Source organism: Lytechinus variegatus, chromosome 3 (assembly GCF_018143015.1).
Source record: "Lytechinus variegatus isolate NC3 chromosome 3, Lvar_3.0, whole genome shotgun sequence".
NCBI lineage: Eukaryota > Metazoa > Echinodermata > Echinoidea > Temnopleuroida > Toxopneustidae > Lytechinus > Lytechinus variegatus.
In genome coordinates, this window is record NC_054742.1 from 27472708 (window position 1) to 27493221 (window position 20514).

The 20514-nt window shown below is 33.0% G+C and overlaps 1 protein-coding gene across 1 annotated transcript; it reads right to left on the reverse strand.

Moving 5' to 3' along the window:
• Positions 1-9367: 9367 nt before the first annotated feature.
• Positions 9368-20514, reverse strand: LOC121410670 (store-operated calcium entry regulator STIMATE-like). Its single transcript, XM_041602904.1, has 6 exons — positions 20362-20514; positions 14877-14925; positions 11982-12080; positions 11003-11237; positions 10259-10342; positions 9368-9764 (listed from the first exon to the last, which is right to left on the reverse strand). Exons 1-6 carry the CDS (start codon positions 20498-20500, stop codon positions 9489-9491), a joined length of 882 nt encoding a protein of 293 aa, XP_041458838.1. The 5' UTR covers positions 20501-20514; the 3' UTR covers positions 9368-9488.

Below are 20514 nucleotides of genomic sequence, written 5' to 3' on the forward strand. Positions count from 1 at the left end.
GGGGAATAATTTCATCTCAAGCAACTTCTGAACATGTGTTTGTAAACTGACTGAAATGATGTATACACAACAAAAAAAGTAAGTCCCCCTTAGACAAACATCAATAATTTCTGAACCAATGCGAGTTTTTGATATATTTTTACATGAGCGTGTAGGTAATTTTATAAGCTATCCTCTGAGTAAATGTTATGGACATATTGTACGTCATGCTTCAGTGGGCACCGTCAGAAGGCAAAAATGTCACTTTTCAAAAGTCACAAGCCAAATATCATTACTTGATTCCATTTTATTGGAACTTATTCCACATTCTCATCAAGAAAAATAATCAGAAGGCTTGTAAAAGGTACTTTCTAAAAGACGATACAACTTTTTTGGCTAAATTTCACAGTTGAATAATTACAAGTCCAAATTTGCTATGATTGGATTTTCTACTCATTTCTATAAAAAATGATAGAATATGATAACAGTTATTTTTGGGAAGAGTATCTTCAACAATATTCCTCGTTTCACAGTTCAATGAACATTTATTGAAAACAAAAAAAAACGATTTTCAAATATCGTAGGCATGTATTGTTTCATTTTGGTAACTGAAAATGATCTTTTCTCAACTTTTTTTGTTATGTTCATGACCAATTAACATGTTTCAATGATTTAAAGGCATTTAATGAAACACCCACACTTGAATGAACATGTGGAATGTGATTAATTCTTTTTTTTACGTTATTGGAAAAATGCAATTTGTAACTATGGATATCTGTCACAAACGTCCTTGCATAGTTCATTTGATTTGATTTTTTTATGAAAATCCTGATGTTTAATGCATCAGTGAGCACACAATATACGAAAATTATGCAAATGAGAAGAAAGTTCAAGGCCTTGGCCCCACTCTGCCATATCGAATGGTTATTTTGGTGTGCGCACCTTTTGGATAGTGTTACTCTGAAGCCATGTGTGAAGTTTCATGAAATAACTGTTGGGAGAAGTAACAAAAACCGTCCATGAAACAAACCCTCATTTCATATTTGTTAAAGCTTGTGTATAGTTTTGGTAAATCCACCAGAATGCACCTATCACTATTCCAATTCATTGCGAGCTAATATGAATGGATATGCCCTATAACAGTTATGATGTGGAGGATATGAAATGAAAATGTGTTTTAAAGGATAAATTTTGCGATATTACATGGAAATTTAACTTTATCGGGTCACCCGATCAAATTTAAATATCTTGTGTGTTTTTGTCTTCAATTAAATCCTATTCCAAATCATGGAATGGGCTGAAACTTTCAAGATATGTCTGTAACTTGTGGATATCTAATCACTAAATTTATAAGATAAGTGCTTAAATGCCCATTTTTTTTAATTTAAAACAAGCATCGCTGAGAGAGGGCGCTATATATCCAAGATTTGAATATTTGAAATTTTCTCAGAGAAGTGCAGTTGGAAAAATATCTAACGGTCTCTATGCTTCAGTAAGACTGTCATATTAGATGATATTCGATTATCAATCACATTATTGACCCTTTACCAAAGCTATACACAGGCTTTAAAATTTTGACATCCTCTCTCATAGACTTGTGTACATTATGAGTGCATATGTTTAAGAATAAGTTACCCCTTATTCAATATGGTGGAACTTTTTTCAAGGCTGTCTTTAGCAATGGCATTTGGCAGTAATGTTTATCAACCTATGGTCAGAATTCTATGCAAAAATGAAATTGATTTGTTTATTTAGGGATGAGTGAGCATAAAAGAGGGAAAATTGGTATTTTCAATGTCACAGACTCATTTTAAAGGGTAATAAAGTGAATATTGGGGGCAAATTTGGTTTCAATGTGACTTTAATTGCTGTTGTTTTTATCATCCATCATTTCTATCACCACACACTTTCCGAACTTTAAACATTTCCATGGTTGAGCGAGCACATTCGAAAACTTGGGAATACTCTTTAAAGGGGAAGTTCACCCTGAAGAAAACTTTGTTGTAAAAATAGCAGAAAAAATAGTAAAAAATATTGGTGAAGGTTTGAGGAAAATCTGTTAAAGAGTAAGAAAGCTATTAGAGTTAAAAATTTTGGATTTGTGACGTCATAACGAGCAGCTGCCCCATATTTTATGTAATATAAACTGTATGAATTTCAAATTTTGTATGGTTCCTGATGACTTAATTTTGTTTTCTTTTCATGATCGGGTGTGAAACGATTTGTCTATTGATATACAAAAGTTACAGTGAAAACCATTTTCAATTTTCTGAGAAAATGACATTTCATTGATTTTTTACCATTCGCTATGTAGGAATGCTGCTCGCATATGATGTCACAAATCAAATAATTGAAATTCTAATAACTTTTTAATTATTTGATGAATTTTTCTCAAACCTTCGGCAATATTTTCTATTATTTTTTCTGCTATTTTTACAATAAACTTTTTGTCAGGGTGAACTTCCCCTTTAATCTGCATAAGTTTATTCTTTTCCTAACAATTTCTCATGATCAGTTTAATTTATGGACAAATCAGTGGTGGATCCAGAATTTTAAAATGGGGGAGGGGCCTATAATCGGGGGAGACACCAACATTTTCAAATTTTAACATGATCTAACAAGTTGTAGATGATACTACCGTAAACCCCTGTGATGATATGTCACAATACAGGGGCCGCGGAACAGTTTTCAAAGTGGGGGGGGGAGCTGACCATGCAAAAAAATCAGTCGTTTGGTCATTTTTACATTTTTGTACCGAGAAACCATTTTTGTGCTTCCGCGGCCTGTGCAATACATTGTGCTCACTCAACCATGAACATACAGTATCAAAATTGTGTTAGGAGTGGCTAAATGATGGATAGTATAACAGCATAACACCATAAAATTCACCTAAAAACAACTTTTGCCCAACTTTGTATTTGCAATCTGAAAAACGACTCTTGTGACTTTCAAAAATTGTCATTTTTAATTCAATCTTTAATTACTCATTTATGACTCAACCAATCAATCTCATTTTTCACCAGGACTTGCTTAGTGAGTGTAGAAAACCACTTACGAAATATCATACCTCAAAATAATTCCGTTCAAAAAATGCAGCAATTTGATTTAGGGGGACTCACTTTTTTTGTTGTGTATATATATATAGTAAATGGTCCTAAAATTATTTTTTTTTAATATATATATTAATAAAATACTGTTTTTCTGCAAGAGAAATACAGAGTGTAGTTTTCAATAGCAGCAAAATCAGGTTTATTGGCAGGATTTTTGTTGTGGGAACATTGTATAATGATCTTCAAAATATTTGAATTAAATATGTAAACAATTTGGCCAAATAGTAAATAGCTTTGATCATTTGGAAGTAGGAAGAATAAAGCTTTTGGTCCCCCTCAAACATTTTTATTAATCTTTCCTATTACTTTCTGAGTGCCTCATATATTGCTTTCTTTCATGGCTCTTAAACTTTATATTTGGGTCTCTAATTACATATAACTTTATAAATGACTGGGACTGGACTTTTCATCATTTGACCTTTAAAATATCAAATAACTGTTAAAACAAGGAAAGATTCTGCTTACAATGAACCACTTCAAATTCCCATCAAATACAATAATGACTTTGCAGAAATTTGAATTTTACTAACCTCAAAAGCCAAGAGTTCTGGAAATCACTTTCAAACTGGACAGCAGTCCTACTTCAATTCCTACTTACAGTGGAAAACTGAAATAAAACTCTAAAAACAACTTTTCTGTTCCAAAAATGTTTTTATTGGTTTTAACCATACTATGAACATGACTCAATCATCAGGTTACAAGATATTTTTTTATATAAAGACTAGTAGTGGTTGAAAACTTGTTGAGAAAGCAATATTTTTCACAGTATATTAGTGTATGATTATCATGGATACAATGAGCCATTTCTCATTTGTGCCAATGATGGATCAATTTATGTAAACCATATTACTGTTGTAAACATCGAGTATGAGGGAATACAAGCAATGAATTCTGCAATTTGCATGAGAATTCCTAAAATTAAACTGCATACATGTGAAAAATATGCATTTATATCTTCATGTACAGCTCTTCATAAGTTACAAATGAATTTATGCATGACTGGTGAAATTATCTTGAGCTAATGGTATTTCCCTATTTAGCTGACTTAGCACATGAAAACATGCTCCAGTTAAGGCCATGCATAACAGCTTTATGAAACACCCACAAAGTATATAATATGATGAACACATCAGTGACGCAATCACACTCCACAAATTATAATTATATTATAAATAAACCTTGTTCCTGCAAGTGAAAGTATTGCAAAAAAAGGTTTTCCATATTGCCATCATCAAATCATAACAAAATATCTTTTCATGTTATAGAAATATACCTTTTAAACTTATTAAGTTAGGTTATATTTTGTAACCAAATATTATTTTACAAACACAATTATGAAGGCCAAGTATTAAGATCAAACCTAGTGAACCATTTTAAATGATCAATATCATTCACATATGTAAAGACATTCAAATAGAAATTTCACTAATAAGGCAAGAACGAAAATTGAGTTGCAGAAATGTAGCTGACCGAGTATAATAGAATCCTGAGATCAAAATAGATGAAGCTTTTGACCATTATTATCTTGCTGAAACAAAACTTTAAAGGATTCATTTTACAAACTTAGTTGGCACTTACAAATTTCAATTCTCTGGCAATATTAGTGAAATGAATGGTTTTGATTCGTTGAGAAGCACTAATCACTGATAGTTGCTAAGGTATTAAAGAGAATGAGCATTAGAGAGACTTAAGAGGGTAGAAAACCTTAAAAAACATTTTCAAAAGTCCAATGTTTCTATTTTCATTTATTATTCTTAATTATCAATATTCCATTAAGTGAAATGTGATAATGGCTTATGGAAGCCACCCAATTATTAGTAAAGCAACAATACTGTTACAATTTTTTTTTCAGACCAGAAACATATATGTTACCAGCTCCCTAAATGCAATGGTGCTAAGTTTTCTCTCTTTTTTTTGCAAGTTATGTACTGTTTTATGTTTTAGAATACTGTTGGCTTCATAAAATACCACACATCAGGAATGCCACTTTTTAGAGAAAAAGAATGTCTACTTCTCAAATCACATTTCCTTCAGAAAATGCTTTGTATACAAGCCACCGAGACCCAACATACTAGTTATCTTATTGTCTCCAAATGTCATGCCTCTAAGGGACTGGGGATAAGGAGTTTTCACTCATACATGATCTTGGACAAGAAACTCTTAATAGTTAATTTCTGTTAATTCAGTTGGAATTTCCATAAGCAAATTCAAAAATACAATTTCTTCAAATATTTGTATCAATTGATCTTCCTTTTGCCTTTTTATTGTTGGTTGTTGCCCCCCCCCCCCCCCCTTCCTATGTACACTTAATTTCATATGTATACAGTGCCCAACACATAATTATTATTGTTATCACCATTATCATTATTTTCATCATCATTTATCATAATCGTTATCAATATTACCACATTTAAGATCACACTTATTCAATGCTTATAATGGCATCCCATTGTATTTACTGCAGAATAGACCCCAAATACTTGTTTGCCCTGAGAATCATCCAAATGTTCTTATATTCCCCATATGTACCTAAAATAAAATCTACAGCCTTTAACTTGCACTTCAATGTATCATACTTGTTAAAAATATAAATCATTCATGAATCACAATATGTTCTTTGGTACAAAACGTTATAATACAGAACATTTGGGATAGCATAAATATTGAAAAAAAATATGTCAAGAAAATGGTTATAAAAAGGTCGCTAGTATGTTAGAGAAATAAACAAGACACACTATTCAAAGGTGAATCAAACCTTGGTGAAAAAAATGATTTGTGTAAAAGGAGACAAATAAGAGAAACAGAATAGTGAAAGTTTAAAGGAATAGGAAAGTTGGGGAGGGGATGGGTGATGAGATCACAAAAACTGTAACTGTAAATCTTAAATTGGCAAAAAAAAAATTAGTAGATAAAACACAAAGAAATTATCTGGGAAACTCCCATATCCAGAAATGTGTGGTCTTCTTTCATGCCTCTTTACACTAAGGGTGATAATGCAAAGATTAAAACATAGATAGCACGACTATATCCCTACATAAAAGAAAAAGATCACGCTGAGTAGAAATTTTAAAGGAGATTCCATTAACGTTTTGGATTGGAACAAGTGGAGAAATTGACCTCATGGTGATATCACACAATAGAGTCTATTCAAATCTCCATTGGTATATAGAATACAACTTCACACCACTTTGTATCTTCCTTATTGTTTTTCAGATTTAGTTCTAATTTCACGTATCTGCTTCTCTGACTTTTTTCTTTTCTATCAGACCATCTTTTCATTTGGGTTGGATTATCCTTTAATTAATAATATACTATACACATATCATTGAAATAATGGTCAACCACAATGAGTTTGACATGATGTCATGCCATTTCTTGATATTTATATGGTTTACATATTTCTGAAATAGACCAGCTTTATTCATTTTTCACCATGTTACAATAGTAAAGCATACTGTCTGTCATTATATTTCAGGAGTGCATACAAAGAGAAATACTGGGGAGCAATCTGAAATTGTCAATTATTTTCTCTAACCAATTTGTACTGGGCCAATCTGATGCAAGATTTACAGAAGCTTATCAGAGAAAATCAATCACTGTTTGAATCATAAAATGCTCCACAGAATAAAATAATCTAGCTTCATACAGTAAACAAACAAATACTACATTATTTTGTGAATAATTTAAAAAGGTATGCGTGTATACATGTACATCATTAGCGTACTTTTCCGCAGGAGGGGGGGCAAAATCTTCCGCAAAAAAAATTGAAAAAAAAAAGGTTTTTAACCACAAATAAAGGATTTCGTGCCAGAAAAAAAATGACAAGCAACTTCTAGTCAGGGGGGTAAGCTAGTGATGTACATACCACGGTACACAAAAGTAAATGTATGTATAAATGGGGAACTGTATGAGGAAAATAAGATTCTCGGTGGCAATGTAAGAAGAAATTAATACCATCAAAATTACTAAAGAAATTTGAGAGATGGCATTACATAGTTCTAATTCATTGTGAGATCATCAATTTGTTTCATTATTTAGAGATCACTTTGATAAAACATAACTGATACGAAAAAAAAAGTGTCAAATATACAACTCTTATTTTATTCTTAATTGTTTGAGATGTTTATTATTTCTTGTAGGAGTAATTTTTTTAAAGCACTTTTAGTATAAATTCCACAGTATATATACAAATGAATATGAAAGGCATTTTACAAAAATATCCCCACTATCAAGGAATACATATATTCAATAAATAAAATCATCCTAATAGCTATATATTGAAAGATAAAATGAGTTAAATGGCACATAATATATAAACAAGAAATATGAAAGCATGGTTTGATAGAATGTTATAATTTGCTGAAGCATAAACATTTTCAGTGCACCATTGCACAAAACGTTGAAAAAGAAAATACTATTATATTGCTAGTACTGCGATTAAATATTGTATCCCCTCTCCATTCATAAACTGATACAATACAATCTACTCATTAAATACACACAGTATAATTCATTGACCTGTGGACAGGAGAGATCGTTTTATCCCCCCCCCCCCCTCCGCCCCTACAAGATCCATCTATTTTTAGTTTGCTTCATATACAGAATGATCACCAACAAAACATGTATTGCTTCACACAAACTGGCAAAGTACCAATCATACAAGTTATATTTATAGTTGCGCTTGGAGATGTATACTGCAGCACCAAATTCCAAACATCAAACATCCATATTTGGCAAGCAAACAAAACAGGCTAATTACTACTCAAAAACTGAGAGCCAATTTCATATATAAATACACAGATGTCTTATGAGTGCTATACTCTATAGCTTCAATAAAAGGGGAGTGGGTATTGCCACACATTTGAAAATATTTGAAGTATGTTTACAAACCAGGCTGCCCACTAATTGCTAACTCCCATAGATATGATATGGGAAGTCTACACTGAAAATCAGGACTGACCGCACAGAAACGTTGTTAGCGCTAACAATACACCAAAAGAGGCCCTGTTACAACCAGTAAAATGGCAGCAATGCTTAATGACAATGACAACAATGAATTACTAACACAGTGAAATAAATGTTTTCACTTCACAATCTGAAAGATGTGACTGGGCTTACAGTTTATAGTGTTCTGTTAGGCTAACAACGTTTCTGTGTGGTTGGCACTGGCTGTTATACAGAAGCAGAAGATCCAAACTGAAAATGGATCTTTATGGATGCTTCAAGTTGACATAAGAAGGAAATCCATAAATTTGGTATCTAAGCGAAGCCTACATCCTTGATAACAGGTTCATTAACATATTAAATCATAAAAATCTTCTGGCTTTTTAAGATCCTCAATTGAAATGCTCCCAAATAGCCTCTTCCATGAACGCGAAAACCCTGCATCCTAAATGGGCCAATTCATGTGACTTCACGTCATGCCTTTAGTCACCAGCTGTGCACAGAAAATAATGCAAGAGCTGTGGAGAAACTTTGTAATGTGTTTTAAAAAAGGTTGAAAGTTATACCATGGTCACATTTGCTCTACGGTGGCCGTACGGCGAGTCGAAAACAGCCGTTTTATTCATTTTTATTCAAACCACCTATATTTAGCTAGTACATTGACTCGCCGTATGGCCGCCGCAGAACAAATGTGACCATGGTATTATATAACCCAAAATTCTATGTACGATTATTCATTCCATGTAGGTAGTTCACACTATGAATAACATTTTGCTGACTTAGATTTGTGAGATATGCCAGCATAAGCTGGCTGAAACATTCAGATGTGACAGCCACGTTCTGGTGTTATCAGTCCCTTAACTACCAAAGTAACTATCTTCGCCTGCCTTACCATGATAGTGATATTTATGTAACAGCCAGATCAGAATACAAATGATTTATATGTATATGAAAAAAAATTTTGACATCTTTTCTTAAATAAAGCTACTTCCTGCTTTGACAACAAATCTCTTAATCCCAAAGAGCCAGATGCTGAGGAGAGTGAGAAAACATGGCCAATGTATTAAGTAACACAATATCCAATGATACAGACTACCCTTTGCAACTGAACCTAAATACATTTACCTCTTTAAATATCAGGATTACCATTATTAATAAGTCATATTAGTACCAACTTCCTGCTAGTACTCTTAGCAGTTTTGTAATACTCAGTTGCTTATATTCATAGCACAAAATAGAAAAAGCATACTCCTTTTTTGCATATCAAGCACTTTTTGGATAGTTGCTTGTCACGCAGGAATAAACGCCCCTCAGAATAGAGTACCGGTAATTCTAGATAGATGGCACCATATAAATGCCTATTATTATCAATCAGATTTTACATATGTTTTCTCAGCACTTTTCTGAGTAATGCAATGCAATATAAAAAATCATTGAAGTCAATATCCTAATTCCCTATAAATAATTTTCTTTTATTCTCTTCATACTCGACCTCTCTTCTTCTGAATCTCTGACTAATAATGATCCGTTTGACGACCTTGTGTCATCATCGTCACATGATACAAGAACCTCTGACTCGGATCCATCTGATGACTTTGCTGGCACACTCCGGTAGTAATGCACTCTTGGCCTCCTGTCTTTCCCATTTGAACCATGACCCTCCTTGCCGTAACCTTTCAACTTTGACCTCTTCCCCATTAAGAAGTTATCTACCACCCAGAACATTATCGTCTGTGAAGAAAACAAATAATCATCATTAAACATTATCTTGTCAATCCTACAATCCTTCATCCAGTAACTTGTCACATATATTTTAAAAATTTCGTGAAAAAAAATTGAGGTAACTATGAGGGAAGCTTTGACTTGATCTGCTTTGGGAAAATGTTAATATTTAAAGAAATGAAAACATACCATTTTTTAACTCACAGAATGAGCCACTTTACCTTCCCTTTTCTCCTTGGCAGCTGGGGACACCTTGTGACTCGTAGCAAAAAAAATAGACCAAATTTATCACCCTAAGCCTCATTTAGATTCATTTCTAATCTTTTTTTTTCATTCAAAATCTCTATAATTAGCCCAGCAGAGAACATTGAATTTTGTTTAGCTTGACATCCTAACTTTACTCTCTTGTAGAAACAAGGAATGATTCATAAAGCTACAAGAACATGTCAACAGTTCTTCATATTACAGAAGTTACTTATAAACAGCCTATGAGGTTTACTTACATTGACTATAAATGGTATGACAAGCATCACCAATGTTAATTCTACTTTAGGACTATGTATAGGACTCAACAACACATCAGCAACCTGTAAGCAAAACAAATTGAAAAATTACAAAATAACAAACACTATGGCTTCTTAAAGATAATAACACACATTTTATATAGCAAAGCCTGCTGGAAGATAGCAGATTGCTGGTTTGCTTGAAATTTTGCAGGAAATTTTGTATTGCGTAGTTACTCTTCCGTATCTCAATGCATGCACCTTAAGCCAATGATTTAGTATTTGTTTATCTTAAGAAATAAAATGTCTCATTCTTTTCAATCCTCAAAAACAAAAAAAAGGTACACATTGCTCGCTTTGGAATACATAGGCGTAAATACTTGTCATCCTATTCAAGTGGGGTAGATGAAACAATAGTTCACCCCCCCCTAACAATAAATTTACTGCTTGGATTTACACCAGTGTTGGAATACAACATCAATCTACTGGAACAAAAATTTAACAGTATGTTTCATATATGAAACAGTGAATGACAATGTACATGTAAGAACTACACCTATGGAGACTTCCAGCTTTCATTCTCAAAGATACTGGAATTTATAAACTTCTTACTGACTGCTACAAGAGTTGTATAATCTTTTCAACATGGATTACTGTTAAACAAAATGATAAATTGACTTAGAAATACCAAATAATTTATTTTCTACTGAAAACAAAAACAAATATGATATCATAATGCATCACCTTTGTCCAGAATGGAATAGTTGTAAGTAGAGTAATGCCAATTTTTTCTATGATAACAATGATTATGAAGACACCGCATTGTCCAATCCAAGCATCGTATTTGGGAGGATCTCCATACTCTCCGAACATCAACGATTTACATGCACACCTTATCACTATCTTCTGGGCAATTCTAACTTGTAAGTAGATGAACAAGAGCCCAGCCGTTGAGTCCAGTAAAAAGTATATCACATACCTGTGTTAAAGTACAAGAAGGAAAAGGGAAAGGAGGGGAACAGTAGGGGTGATTTGAGCAGAGGAACAAGAAAACAGACACATGATGAAATAATCATAAGTTTAAGATTGCAAAGTATAATTACAAGATAGACATATGGCAATAAACTTTTTTTTAAATCAATAGCGATGTAAGGTATTTTGTAAGTGATCACAAAAATAAATAATTTGAGTCTTTATAAAGTTTAACAATTTGCTTTTGCTCGGAACTGTCTGTATACTACAAAGTAGCTGGTATACGGGATGTACACTTATGTAGCACTGCCAAGTCAGATCTTATAACAATTATTTCTTTCATTCAAACATTTGAAAAAGTGAAATCTTTTTCTTCACCACTTTTAATTGGGAACTGCAATTAAATCATTGACAGATTTTATACCAATTTACTTTCCAAACCAATTACTAGACAACCATCAAATGTACTGTGCAGTACATCAAGAAAAGATGATACAAAAATGTTGGAAAACAGACGATGAGCAGATACAGTGGTGCCCAAATGTTAGTGAACCACATCATGTTCTGCCATGTTTCAGATATGTAATTGCGAAGTCAGGTGATTAAATAGTTGTTTCTCTAGACTCGCTGAACATTGTAGTGTTGTTGTCTCCGTTCAACACTCAACACGAAGGAGTGCATTTTGTTGTGAGGTTCACTAACTTTTGAGCACAACTATACATGATTTCATTTCTGTATTTTATTATCTTACCAAGTACAGGCATCACCTCTTAAGGAAATCATTGACAAAAGAATGTTGATAACATGAATCAAGCCAGCACCAAGAGCTTGCTTTGAGGTATCAAAGAACCTGCATGAATATAATGAAGAGAAAAAATACACAAGTTAAGTCAAATTAAACATATTTCAAGCTTTAATGAACATTTTACATGACTTCTGGGATAATATTATATTAGCATATTGTAAACAGAGTATCACCTATCTATCTCATGAGACGTTTGTATTGAAAATGCACTCCATGATTTTGGTGACAGCAGCTTCATGTAGCCTAACAAAAAATTATAGTAACAGACTCGACATACATGTACAAATCTACAGCAACCAAAATAATACAAGAAAATGAAAATCATAAGTATGCATAAAGCAACAAGCATACTGGAAGGCACACATGTAGTGTATGTGTGTTTTATCTTAAACCTTTCATTTAAGATGAAGAAACATGCAAATATGAAACTTATTCAGGGTAAATGAAATATTATTTCTACAAGAACTTAGATGTGGTCATGTTCTCAATTTTTTTCAATGTACATACAGCTGTAGAAATATATTTGATATCAATACACAATTGATACTTACAAGCAGTTCTGAGCAAGTACATATATTAGAATTTTAAATATGTTATGTACATGTATATGCAAAGCTGTGTAATGTAAATTAGGAACATTTGTTATAAAATCATGAACATATAAACATTTGAAATATGAATAGAATAATATTAGCAATAAAGTTTTTATGAATTGCATGAAAGCTTTTCTGCATTCAATATAAATGAATATTACATGTACAATTATACTGCTCTGTGAGAGCCTCATTAATCACATCAAGTTGACAAAAATTCAATATACATGTACATGTATGCCAAGAGATAATGTACGTATGCAGACTTTTCTTAATTCAGACAGACGGTTTCCCAACAGTGTAACCAATCTATATACAGCTCAATAACTTCAACAGAATGCGGTGACAGCCTCAAGTTTCAATTAAGATGTTATGTGGGATACAGCAGTTAATTGGATTGTCAGTTCAATAATCCTATCATGGTAGACAGTCTGCTGACATTTCGAATCCAATTTTAGGCAATGCAATAAATAGTTGTAAGCTACATACATACAATGATTTCAATTCATCCATGAATACAGCATGCATGAACTAACTATACAAATAATAGGCATGAGTGCGATGGTGCGAGATTTCGCGTGATTTGAAAGAAAAATGCTCTATTCAACGAGCCATTAGGTGAGTTGAATGGAGTGTCTATTTCTTTCATCGAATGCGAAACATCGCATCATTGCACGAATAAGACTATTTGCTATAATTTTTTTTGTTAAATGCCTCAGAAGTTTGCGAGAATACCAACCACAATCAAGTTTTTCCTCTTGATCTACGAAAATAAGAGAGATTTTTTTTAAAGCGAAAGTAAAGTCCCTCAAAGGCGAATCTGATTTGCAATGACAATGCGCATTTAGCCAGTAAACCCTGCGCATCTGCACTACTTATACCTTGGTCACATTTGTTCTACGGTGGCTGTACGGCGAGTCGAAAACAGCTGTTTTATTCATTTTTAATCAAACCAATGTAGCTGGTAAAAAAAAATGTTAAAATGGCTGTTTTCGACTCGCCATACGGCCGCCGTAGAACAAATGTGACCAAGGTATTAAGCGCATGCAATGTGTTGAATCTCAATTTTGTATAGTGACGTCACCTCTTCTTTGACCCGTGCAACGGTACATTATGGACGGTACATTTTGGATGGTATGTTGTGTGTGCAACGGTACAAATGTTTGACAGTAAGCCTCCCATTTGCTCGTGTACAACAAGCTAAGTAGGCGTTGTACAATATAAACTATTTGTCTATTTTTGTGTTTAACTCCCGGGGGGGCCACTTCCATTCACGAGTGGATACCATGCGCGACCATGGGGTCTCGAAAAGCACCCTAAACACGTAATTTCCATATTCTGAAGATGCACCCCTTAACAAGTATTGGCGTGTGAAACCCTACCCTTAACAAGTATTGGAATTAAAACGATACTCTTGGCAAATATTCCCTGAAATGAACCCCTAAACAAGTACAGGAATGTTTTATTGTTACGGGTCCTTCGGTCGTCGGCTTAACCTTATTTGGTTTAGTATACGACCCCACCTTCTAAACCTCGCGCAAATCGGACTCTAAACACGAAGTTTTGGGGCAAAAAGGACATCCTTTTTAAAACATTTTAATTTTGTTTTATCATCCCCGCATTTTGCTTTATCCTAAACACGTAATTTTCCTAGCGAAATAGATACCCTTTTTTCATTATTTTCGTGTTTTTGACACCCTTATCACGTTACGTACGTAACATGCCCTATCGTGAAAAAGACATCCTTTTTACGTGTTTTTTTGGTCGCGCATGGTATCCACTCGCCAATGTAAGTGGCCCCCCCGGGGTTTAACTATTGTTGTACAGTACATGTTCATGGAGAAATCTTTCAGGACTACAGAAATCCATTTGATTTAGTTGAAATATGACTTTTAGAAGAAGTAAAAAAAAACATGCATTGCACAACCTAGTCTGAAAAGTTTATTCTGACTAGAGCAATTATTCGATTTAAAGAAGTTCTAATTATGCAGACTAGCTGTAAATTGTCACATTAGTTAGGCAACTGTGAAAGATGTTTTCAATTTTAGGTCAAGTGGTCCTTTTTTTACTAGTGCCATAAAATGTACATATGAATATATAAAGTCTATTACAAAGTCATTGCAAGAAAAAGAAAATGAAGAAAGAAAAACAAAACAGTATCTGAATTACGATTCATTGCACACACGTGCCAATGATTCAGGTACACACAATGACAACAGTCAATATTTGTAATATTTATCATACTTACCATATCTTCCATGGCCTTCTCTCGCCCTTGGGTTCTCTGAGTCTTTTAACTGTAAACAAAAATGGTAAATTCAAGGTAAATTAATACTTCATTCATGAATTCACCCTTAAATAAATTGAAATGAAACTTTTGTCTACTAACTATGTTCAGCAATTTTCTTGTCTGTTGTACAGCCAGGTACAAAATTATTAATTTCGTACAAGTAACTACATTTTTGACATACAAATATGGTCTCAAATATGATGAGCAAGATTAAAGAAAAATAATTCATGAAAATAGTGTTTACAAGTTTAGAGCATAACCCATTACAAGTTTGCCACGGAAAAAAAGTACAATAGGGCTCCTATTTGTGACATTTGATACAGTATATATGAATTTTGAGAAATTGAAAAAGTTTTATTAAGTGTGAAAAAAATTGTGTATCCAGCAGAAGTGAATACATCTCATAGAAGAGATGAGATACACAGCTTTCATAAGGTCAAGATAAAAAACTTCAAATTGGCAATTTGATTTTCACTTCTGAGAAAAAGAAGGGCTTCAATATGCAATGACAACTATATTTTTGTAGGCAATCATATAGTGATTTGCTAGTGATGCCCAATGAAGAAGAGACATAAATATTCTTTATTAATGCTTCACAACTCACAAGAACCTAAAAAAAACTTGTATCACCGCCTCCTTATTGAATTGATTAATTACATTGATACATAAAGGGCTAAAATAAATCCAAGGTCATCCAACATGGCCTAAATGCCCACTTAAACAGCCTTTTAGTTTTCTTGTTTTAAATTCTACCCATTTATGTGGTATAAAACAATGTCATTTTGAAAAGTGGTATTGCTGTAACAATACTGATATTTAGAGACTGGTAAAATTAAAACTTCAGTAACAAAGGGATATTTTAAGAAGGCTGTTCAGTTTACAACTTTCTGAATAAACAACAGTATACCCAAATTACAACAAATTTACTACCAGTATATAACAAAAATTAAAAGTACTTGTACACATCTTAACCCATACTTCACAATAAACAGGACGATAATGCATGGATTTATTATCAGGACAGTAGCATCATGCAAGGTATAGGCCTGATGAAAAGGTTGTGGAACATGAAATTTACATACTTGTACATTCATAGGCTACATGTAAGAATGTGAGAAGAAAAGAGAGAGAAAAAAATCATTGTCAGTCAGTTCTTTACCCTCCCCCCCCCCCTCGAATCCTTTAAGTTCCCTCCATTTTCAGCTCAAGCTCAGCTTGAGTAACAGTTTTGTATGAAAAAAGGGGATATATTTTATTTTTTATTTGATGCCGATCAAAATGTAATAAAACAAAAAATTTGTAATAACAAAACATACTTTTAATTTATACCCTCCACACAGTGCATAGATATTCATATGACCCAATCACAGACTTGAAAAAAATCCATGCACTTTTAGCAGATATAAGTATACCAAAACTTTCTGTTGGCTTTAATACATTACAACAACATGTACATGTATACATGTACTCCAAGGATCATTACACATCACTGTGCACTTAGTGCATAGTCTGCAGGCACAGACCCTGATTAAAACTTTGATCACGGACCTACATGTACTACAGTGTAGTAGGTTGATGCTGTGTGTCTCCACGAAAAGACTAGCACATTGCTGTTTCAATTCTACACAAGGCAAGAGTAGGCTGCAATTCAGAACCATTACTTGATTGAAGGGTTTGCACAGCAGACTACCTGTACTCAGTGCAGGCTTTCAATTTATGAATTGGAGTTCCCCAATTCAATCAGGATACAGGTACATGTATGTACACAGCAGACCTATAATCTATTTCATGTATTAATAGACATTTGCAAACCATAAACCACAAACTGCATACTGTATTGTGCTGTCACAGATCTTTATACAAAGTGTCATTACATTACAGGGTGTATGGGCAAATCTATTGGCCTATAGGTTTTATACTGGAGAAGTCTGTTAAATCCTCATGAATGTTATCATTATTTATATGTGAATGTGTATATAGATGTGTGCAATTAACATTCAGTGGGTTTCCAGTAGAAAACAGTGGAGGGCAAACAAAGGAATAAAAAGAAAATTACTGGTAAATTCTACAATTCCATAATGATGATATTAACTCATTGGTAAAGACTTCAATCAAGAGTTTGTAGTAATCCAAACCACCAAGACATTGTCATTGGACGCCCTATCGATTGGCCTTCACACCCCTCTTACTGGCCATGTGTACACTTATGCCATTTTTAATGTTTCCTATTTAAAGGGATGGTCCAGGCTGGAGATATTTATATCTCAATAAATAGAGTAAAATTCACAGATCAAATCGCTGAAAATTTGATCAAAATCAGATAATAAATAACGAAGTTATTGAATTTAAGATTTGCGTTATTCCGGTGAAACAGTTCTAGGCATGTCTTAATGAATATTCATTAGGTGGGATGATGATGATGTCATCATGTTTTTATATGAAATTAGGTTTATTCAAAAATTTTCTACCATGAAATAAAACAATTGAATTGCCGACTGATTATTGCATTAGTTAATTATTGCCACAACTTACTTCATCATAATGGAGACACATCATTAACACATGTGTGAAAAAAAATGAAACAATTACGATTTCATGTAATAACATAAGAAAAAGGAAAAGTAGGGATGTGACATCATCAGCACACTTAATGAATATTCATGACGATGTGCACATAACTGTTTTCACAAAATATTGATCAACTTTAAAATTCAATAATTTCGTTATTTGTTATCAGATTTTGATGACATTTTCGACATTTTCAGCATTTTGCTCTGTGAGTTTTACTCTATTTATTCAGATATAAATATTTTCAGCCTGGACCATCCCTTTAACTGCAATATTGCACATGTAGCTAGAGCAGTGTGTCCTAGGATAGAAACTAGAAACTGGCCTTGTCTCTATGTATACACATATAGATCTAAAATAGTATCAAAATATCAAGAAATGTTACTCATTACATTGTATGTAATTTGTCCCCATAGGATGCACATTTTCTTGGATCATCATTGCTCAGATTTATTGCTCACACTTTAAAATATGCAATAATATACAGTCATAACTTGCAATGTGAAAACAAAATTGTAACAGAAACAAATTAATTTCCCAGAGTTGTGTCAACATCATGCCTAAATTTATTTACTTAAATGCAATTCCTTAAATTAAACTAAATACATGTATATGAAACATTTTTTTTCAAATAGAACTACATGTACTGTATTAAATATTTTTATTTCAAACTAAGATGAAGTTGGACATCATCTTCTTGTAAATTATAGTACATCAATCATTTTGATCATCAGAAACCACTCAATTCAACAATTGAAACTATATGTACTGGTATTTAAAAGAAGTATAATTTATAAATCAACCAGACAAAATATGTGTGAATCAAACAAAGCAAACACAAACTGTATATAGTCCTAATTTTTGCTTTTCAATGCATCTATGCAAGTTAACATGCTGTAATACTGTATGTAATCGAGGGGGGCACTAACATTGAGTGGATACCATGCAAGACCAAAAAAACATGTTAAAAAGACGTCTTTTTCAAGATAGGGCATATATTATATATATGTAACGCAATAAGGATGTCAAGAACACTAAAATAATGAAAAAAGGGTATCTATTTTGCTAGGAAAACTACATCTTTAGGGTTAAATTTGCAAAGGTTAAAAGGATGTACTTTGTGTCCCAACGGGCCCGACGCTCTAAGCAATAATTATACATTGTCCCACGTGCGCTTACATGTATCTGTGTTGGGGATCTTCGGTGTGAACATTTTCAGCGTAGATTTCAAGATTTCACAACGTTCAGTTAATGTAACTGTTCCAGATCTAGATCCTCGATGATATACTGACAATTAAGCCTTGTTTTACAGACTTTCTCATGAAATCAGTGTTTACTGCAACTACTGGAATTTCTCTTTAACAACAGCTACTACAAACATGTCAAGCTATGCAATCTGACGATTTAGCTTCTATATGTAATGTATAAATTGTCTTTTCCTCTTTTTATTTTATGACAATAACTTGGACCAACATGTTCCCCCCATTTTAACTCTAGAAGTTCACGAACCACAAGTCTTACCTGATTTCTTAATCAATAAAAAAAGCAATATGACCTTTGACCTTATCATCCTCATGAACTTGCACATAGTATTACCCAAGGATAATTTGTACAAAGTGTAAACGCAAGTGATATAGAAATAAAGAAATGAGAGCAAGTTAAACAAAAACCTCAAAATATGATGGACATGACCTCATATCATTTGACCTTTTGATCCTATTATCTTTATGGAAACACATGAGGTATTACCCAGGGGTCATGCAGTATCAACCATAATGCAGAAAATTAGAAATAAAGAAATGGGAGCAAGTTGAACAAAAAACTTCAACATTTTTGCAACAGACTATTAACAGACCAACAGGAGAAGTGTTAACTACATGTAGGTCTCTGCTAAACTTTGTTCAGGTGAGACAACTTAGGCCTATTTAATGTACATACTTATTTCCAAGGTCCTTTTTCTAAGAATTTTAAATTCTAAATTAAAGCATATAGCCATTTACAAACTTTTTAGTAAATCCATTGTATTGAATTTCATACAATTTAAATAATTTGGTCATACATGACAGCTAATCATAAAATATAGCATAAAAGACATTATTTTACAAGGATAATAAATAAATACAGGCTATATGTAACTACTTATCTTAACTGAAAAAAAATATGATCTCTGAAATGTTGAACACTTTGTTTTTCTTTTCTATCTTATTTGTACAATATACTTTTCCCCACATGGAATCGAATAAGGTGATTTGTGTAATCATGTCAGATTCAGAATGCACTCTTTGTGGATGTACATGTAGATATATAGTTATCTCTATACATGTATAAGAAAGGGCACTCAATCAGTCGATACCCAAACAAGTCATCAAGTCAGTTAATAAAAAAATTAATAATAATGGTGAATAGTGAGATTACTGCACTTTTATAAGATTTGAAAATATGCAATGTAGAGCCCTGCACAGGCTGCACTATGACTATTTCAAATCCAACTTTATATCTTCCACAAAAAATACCTGTTTGGGAACAATTGCACAAAAGGGTCTTTGCAAGCCAAATGCATGCACCTGTGAAACACTGTAAAAATCCCTTTACAGGGATTGTAAATATTGATTTAAAAGTGAGGTAAAAAATCATTTTAATTCATAATATTGAAAATGCATCTCATACACTTACAGCAGCACATCAAAATAAAAGGGTGAAACACAAAAAAAGTATAGTATGGTACTATCAAAGACCCTATTTTAAATATAATCTAAGCCCTTTGGCCTTGACTGTAAGCCTGTTACTTTTGTTAGTATAACATACTACCTCGCACGTGTGTGAGTGAGCCTGCCCTAATGAAATCAATATTTTCAGAGAAGTCATTTGCACTTACTTATTAAAAAGCTAAAGGCAAGAAATGCAAGAATCCCTTGCTCAAGCATTCCAAACCGATCTGTGAAATTTTCTGGTTTGCAGTGGTCACTGGAGGATTCATTTGTGAGTGGTGATGTGTCAGGTTCAGATGTTGCCATGATGATGATGATGA

Coding starts and splice junctions, on each gene's coding strand:
- LOC121410670 (XM_041602904.1), bottom strand. CDS start 20,500: ATGGCAACATCTGAACCTGACACATCACCACTCACAAATGAATCCTCC. Junction 10,343..11,002: donor CTATTCCATTCTGGACAAAG/GTGATGCATTAT, acceptor TTTTGCTTACAG/GTTGCTGATGTGTTGTTGAG. Junction 9,765..10,258: donor TCATACCATTTATAGTCAAT/GTAAGTAAACCT, acceptor TTTTCTTCACAG/ACGATAATGTTCTGGGTGGT.